Source organism: Papaver somniferum, chromosome 10 (assembly GCF_003573695.1).
Source record: "Papaver somniferum cultivar HN1 chromosome 10, ASM357369v1, whole genome shotgun sequence".
In the NCBI taxonomy this organism is placed as follows: Eukaryota; Viridiplantae; Streptophyta; class Magnoliopsida; order Ranunculales; family Papaveraceae; genus Papaver; species Papaver somniferum.
Window position 1 is genome coordinate 164,457,778 of NC_039367.1, and position 7,390 is coordinate 164,465,167.

The 7,390-nt window shown below is 33.8% G+C and overlaps 1 protein-coding gene across 1 annotated transcript in view; it reads left to right on the forward strand.

The window, feature by feature from the left end:
* Window positions 1–6,843: 6,843 nt before the first annotated feature.
* The window catches only part of LOC113316789, a 5,849-nt gene continuing 5,302 nt past the window's right edge, over window positions 6,844–7,390 (forward strand). Inside the window, exon 1 of the mRNA XM_026564937.1 lies at window positions 6,844–7,138. Coding sequence (XP_026420722.1) covers window positions 6,844–7,138 — 295 coding nt within the window. The remainder of the gene's footprint in view (window positions 7,139–7,390) is intronic.

Genomic DNA, 7,390 nt, shown 5'->3' on the forward strand with positions numbered 1-7,390 from the left:
GTACGAATCTAAGATAAAGCTAATTCGAAGCTCAGATGAACCTAATTCGAAGATGAGATGAACCTTACTGAAAGACACTACCAGTATTTTTGGCATGCTAAACGTACGGAATCCACACCACCATAGAATAATTGTTCTGTATCATCAAAAATCTTCTCCCAACAGTCTGAAAAAACACATTTGGAACCTTTTTACCATCTTTCAAATAATTGTTCTTTGCACTGACAACTAAGTCTGCATTACTGTCAACTTCCATACGCCTAGAAGAACTAGATGCGCCAGCTGAAATTACATCCACCTGCAAATCAAAGAAAGTCGATTTCTTTGCAGAATGTAATGCAATGATGCTCTGGAGCGTTACTTCGGCAAGAATAAAAACTATCTCTTGATTTTGTAAATAGTTAACCAGAATAGTCTATGGAGTCAACCAGCTCCACATATTACAGATGGAAAATTTTAAATCCTCTAAAGTAGAAGACGATGTAACCAAATATGCAAAATGGTAGTGTTTATGATTTATATGAGCATAACAAGCGGAATCTGATTCGGAAGCAACGTCAAACATGTTAACCCTGTAAAACAATGATCCAAAAATTAACTATTGGTAATATACATATGGATATCATATCAAGTATTGGTATCATACGTATTGATATGTACCGAGTCTAAAAAAGAGTATTTGTATGGATACGTGTTGTATCATTTCGATATGTATTGGCATGTTCGAAGCATTACGTATTGACATGTACTGTCTCATATTGATATGTATTGGCATCTACCATAGGATGAAAAGAGAGCATGATGTATACAATACGTATTGGTATGTAACATGTAGGATAAATACCATACATTTTACAACAAATCAATATGTATCGTGCCTATGAATAAATCTGTTCCATATATTTTGAGAATCGTGATCCTATCAACAAAAAAGCATACTAATGAACTACAGATGTATCAAAAAGAGAAAATAACATTGCTACACGATCTGTCTAATGAAAAAAACCTATATCAAAAAATAAAAAAAATCAGATTACAAAAAAACTAAACAGAACAACAACAGAGAAAAGGTGATTACAGTAACATACCTTGTTCGAATTTGAGATCAACCTAATTCGAATATGAGATACCTAATTGAAACACACAAAAATCACAAAAATTACTTAAAAAATCGAAAGTAAACTGAATTGAACAATGTAAATCATCATAAAACTGAATTCTTAAAAGAAAAGATAACAATGTACATCAAGATTTCAAAGAAAAGCAGCAGATGAATCGTCATAAACCTAATTATTCATCAAGATTTCAAAGAACAGCAGCAGAGGGAGATGATCAAAAAGATAAATACCTTGTACGAATCTGAGATAAAGCTAATTCGAAGCTCAGATGAACCTAATTCGAAGATGAGATGAACCTTATTGAAAGACACTACCAGTATTTTTCGCATGCTAAACGTACGACATCAACACCACCATAGAATAATTGTTCTGTATCATCAAAAATCTTATCCCAACCATCTGAAAAAATACATTTGGAACCTCTTTACCATCTTTCAAATAACTTTTCTTTGCACTGACAACTAAGTCTGCATTACTGTCAACTTCCATACGCCTAGAAGAACTAGATACGCCAGCTGAAATTACATCCACCTGAAAATCAAAGAAAGCCGATTTCTTTGCAGAATGTAATGCGGCGATTCTCTGGAGCGTTACGTCGGAAAGAATAGAAACTATCGCTTGATTATGTAAATAGTTAACCAGAAGAGTCGATGGAGTCAACCAGCTCCACATATTACAAATGGAAAATTTCAAATCCTCTAAAGTAGAAGACGATGTAACCGAAAAACAAAATGGTATTGTTTATGATATACATGAGAATAGAAAGTGAAATCTGATTCGGGAGCAACGTTAGACATGTTAACCCTGTAAAAAATGATCCAAAAATTAACTATTGGTAATATACATATTGATATCATATCATATCAAGTATTGGTATCATACGTATTGATATGTACTTAGTCTAAAAGAGAGTCTTTGTATGGATATGTGTTGTATCATTTCGATATGTATTGACATGTTCTATGCATTACGTATTGACATGTACTGTCTCATATTGATATGTATTGGAATCTACTTCAGGATGAAAAGAGAGCATGATATATGCAGTACATATTGGTATGTAACATGTAGGATAAAAATACCATACATTTTACAACATACCAATATGTACCATGCCTATGAATAAATATGTTCCATATATTTTGAGAATCATGATCATATCAACAATAAAGCATACTAATGAACTGTAGATATATCAAAAAGAAAAAACAGCATTACTACACGATCTGTCTAATGAAACAAACCTATATCAAAAAATACAAATATCAGATTACAAAGAAACTAAACAGAACAACAACAGAGAAAATGTGATTACAGTAACATACCTTGTTCGGATCTGGATCAACCTAATTCGAATCTGAGATACCTAATTGAAACACACAAAAATCACATAAATTACTTAAAATATCGAACGGAAACTGAATTGAACAATGTAAATCATCATAAAACTGAAATCATAAAAGAAAAGATAACAATGTACATCAAGATTTCAAAGAACAGCAGCAGGTGAATCGTCATAAACCTAATTATTCATCAAGATTTCAAAGAACAGCAGCAGAGGGAGATGATTAAAAAGATAAATACCTTGTACGAATCTGAGATAAAGCTAATTCGAAGCTCAGATGAACCTAATTCGAAGCTGAGATGAACCTTATTGACAGACACTACCAGAAACTGAGATGAAAGACACAGCAGCAGAGAAAACGAGAGACTGGATCTGAGTTGGAAAAAAAAGGAAAAAAGCTGAGTTTGAATGTGATTTGTTCGTGATATACAGTTGCAGAAGGGTATGTTGGGCATATTGGAAAGTACGTCTTGTGTCAACCGCACGTGGCTGGGCTAGGGAATAAAGATTCTGGTCGAAAAATATGCGGGTAATTTTATTCTGGGGGTGGACTACACATTAACCGGTCCTGGATTTTCTGGACTAAACAATAATCATAGAAGTCCTCTCATGTTTATCCAGGGAAGCAGCCACCTTGTGGCCAAACATGGGCTCATTGCATATGGATGAGTTTGGCTTAGAAAAAAAAATCCACTAGCCACCTTTTAACTCTATAAAGGGGCATTTTAATCGGAAAAGTGGATGCTTAAATGTAGGCCTTATTAAAATTGCTAATATACCATCCAAGAGTCAAACAACTCAAGTTCTTAGTTAAAAACTCCGGTGATCCATAAATGTACGGGCCTTATTAAAATTGCTAATATACCATCCAAGAGTCAAACAACTCAAGTTCTTAGTTAAAAACTCCGGTGAACCATTAATGGAATTATCCTAACACTTCAATAAATAGCTTTAGGACTAAAAATACTATTATTATTAGCGAATTAATTTATTAACATATCGAATACAAATTTTGTTTGTACTTATAGCGGGAAAAACTCTATTATGTTACCGAAATAATTAATTTATTTATTGAAGTTCTACCGTAATAAAGTAGAATAAATTGCAAAGACAAACCACCTCAAGTAAGTATTCAATTTTCTCTTAAACTCTAAACATCATTTCACTTATGCTTATGGAGATAATCTTTGATTCCTAAAGACTTGCGGGCATTTAGAGTTCCATTTTATTTTCTTGATATAGATATTAAAAAAATTTATACAAATTAATGAGATGAAGTGCATACTCCATGGAACCTAATCTATATCCAAAAAAAAAAAAAAAAAAAAAGCGGCAAGGGGGAGGAGGACACAGGGCACACCAATGAGTTCAATACTCTAATCTAATTGTGGGAATAAGTTTTGTTTAGTTATTACTTTTTGGTTCCTCCCAATATCCCATTCATTTTCCTCCAGCTATCGCGAACATCTCATTGGCATGACCCTTGGATGAACGCTATCCAATTGGTATAGATCTTTCAATTGATCCTTGGATTATCATTAATTGGCTCTATTCTTCTCGTCGTATATTCTACATAAAATGAATTCATCATTTTTGTTGTTTTCCTCCTCGGAATCATTGCCACCGGATCGAACCTCCGCCGTCGTTGCGGTGTATTCTTGCATGACATAATCAGTTTTATATTCTTTAGAATCCCGCACTTCATAATAATCCCAAGTGCGTTTGTGTCCAATTAGATTTGCAGAACCGCTTGAACGGATGGAAGAACTATGTTGTCTTGACAGCCAAAAGCCCTGCCCTGCAACACGAACGCGAATCATGTTGGTGTTACCGGCCACATTGGCTCCCACAGTGCGACGCACAACATCTTTTTCCCCATGGTCCTTTCGGGTAAAGAAGTACCAATCGGTTGGTTTCTTTGGTTCATACCCCGTGTATTTTTAAATAAGTTCTTTAGGATGATAGCTATAGAAATCGGGAACTTCCTTCATTAAGTTAGGTGGTAGAACTTCTCCTGAATTTTTTTTGGCGAGATAGTAAACTATCAAAACTGCATCTGTTGGTATGAATTTGAAACCAAACGGAAGGCTAGATAACGCTCATTTCATCAGTAACAGCGTTTAGTATTGCGTTGGTCTTGGCACTTGGAGAAGACATTTATTTATCTGTATAAGAAAAAATTGACAGAAGCAGTAAGACCTGTATGCTTAATTAAAGATTATTAAAACCCACAACCAGACCAATATTTTGGGTGCAAGTGTCATAAACCATGAGTGTCATGACTCATGGATGGTATATTGAATGACAGTATGTATATATATTGTGTGTCATAGATAAGATGTTTTAAGATTTTAAAAATTATGTTCTTGCCAAAGAGAGAATTCTAAAAGGATGATGGGGTGTTGGAGTAAACGGAAGGTAACGTTGTTTTATCGTCCTCCAAACTTATTCGATAATAGTAGTAGCTTCATCGTACTTCAAATTCATTCGATAACGTATACTACATTCATTGTACTACAAACTTATTCGATAATAGTATTTATCCATTATTCGCTAATATTGGATAATCTAAAAAATTGATGTCTGGTACATACCTTTGTGGTGAATGTAGTTATCCTTCTTATAATTTTGCAAAGGAGAAACAATGAATGTAATCTATCTTTCTTTCAACTGTAGTTTATACTTCTTGTACTCCCCAACGTAAAACTTGACTATGAAATATTGCAACGAGTCTCCTACTGTTAATAAAAACAAATTTAATTATGTATTAATATTTTGAAATTATTAACGAACAAGAAATTAGATATTGAAATTATTAAACGAACACGAAATTAGATAAATAATCTGAAAAATTACTTGATCAAAAGTAAATCTTGTGACGAGAGCTAAGTGAATTGTTGTTAAACAAGGTACGGTATTTATAAATCTCAGAGTTACAAGAATTAGGATTTCCTTTTCCTAGTGGGAAACAGAAACCCAGAATCGTAATTTTGGTCGACTTCTAATTACTAACAATAGTTTTAGTTTTTAGCAGTAGATTTGAAAATTATAAAATCTCAACCATCAGATGGCTAGAAATCTTCGGATGTCATTGACAGAAGTCAGTGATCAATTTATGGGAATTCTTAAAGGAACCGGCCACCGGAAAATTAAATATCCTGAAATCCAGAGCCATTATTTTTTAAATATTCTTAATAGTTCTGATAAAATCGGTTCTTCAAGCTTATCCAACTTACCATATGAAAGTGCTAGCATTACCAAAAGAGACTTTAGATCAATTGGATAGAATTCAAAGAAATTTCTGGTGGAATAAAGACGGGGTGAAAAGACAAGGCGGATTTTGTGAAAGCTTGGTCTGGTATTTGCAAACACATAAAACAAGGGGGTTTGGGAATCAAAAATCCGCACCAATTTAATTTGGCTTTGCTAACTAAACTGGCTAGTAGAGTAATCTATGAACCAAATCAATTGTGGGTTAAGCTTCTAAAAGAAAAATATTTTCCAAACCACTAATCCCCTTGAAAATTCGAGAACATCTAATCTTTCTTGGATTTGGACTAGTATCCAAAAAGGCTTGAGTCTTATAAAAGGGAATTTCGTGTGGCAAATTAAAAATGAAGAATCGACTAAAATTTGGGGAGACAGATGGATACCCAATGAGGATATAATTCAAAAACCCACGGATATAACAGATCAATCTCCAGAAATGGTAAAAGACCTGATCACGCTTGACAACAATTGGGACATTGAGAAATTAGACGAATATTTCAACCCGGAAATCAAAGAAACAATTATGGCAATTTCGGCACAAAGAGAAGAAAAAGATAGAATAAAATGGAGACACCACTCTTCAGGATCATTTTCAGTCAAAAATATCTATAATATTCTTAACTACCAAGAACAAGAAAATGACGATTTGGGGAATTTCCCATGGAAGAAATTATGGAAAATTAAAACAATTCCAAGAATTAAATTATTCATTTGGAAATTAGTCCAGAAAGCTCTTCCAATTTCAAGTGGACTAGCTGCCCGCTTGAAAGATATTCCAGCGAATTGCCAGATGTTAACTCGCAAATTCATGAAAACGAACAACATCAATTCAGATTTTTCCCTTTCACGAGAGCAGTTTGGTTTTGGGTCTCTTTAAGTTTTATTCACAACCTGCATTTCAATGATCTTATATGCAACTGGGTCAAAAATTGGATTGAATATCCGAATTCCGAGCAAATTTTGGATAAAATCGCTACGGTTCTCTGGTTTATTTGGAAACATAGATGCTCAGTTGTTTTCGAAGGAAAAACTCCTAATACGATAATGTTGATTGACCAGATAAACAAGTATTTATAATCAACAGCTTTTATACCTACTAAAGGAAAAACTATGGCTAGAAATGGAGTGATTTCAAAGCCAAATTGGACGTCTCTGAACACAGACTGGATAATCTTTATCGATGCGCCTTTCAATAAAGAAGAACTATCAATGAGTTTCGCGTTTATCTTATATTCGGTGGATCAAGAGGAATTCATGCATATTGGAGATGGTTCAGACAAGGAAACGACAACAACTTATGCAGAAGCAAAGGCAATGCTTAAAGCTACATCTTGGTTGAAAAATAACATTTTATCCAGCGTTTCTTTCGTCACGGATTGGAAAAGTATTGCTGAATATTTAAATTGTAATGAAATTTCCTAGGAAGCTGAAACACAATGAAAAAGGTTGACGCGATTTTGGATACTCTTCCACAAGCCAAGGTGAGATATGTTAACAGAAAATACAACTCAGCGGCAGACATTTTAGCTAAGGAATCTAGGATCAAGAGTCGAACAAATTAGTAAATCAAGTACATTATCTAGTTCTTTGAAAAAATGATGCTATAAACCTTTTGTACTATATTACTTGATTTATAAAAGTTCATCTGTCGATAAAA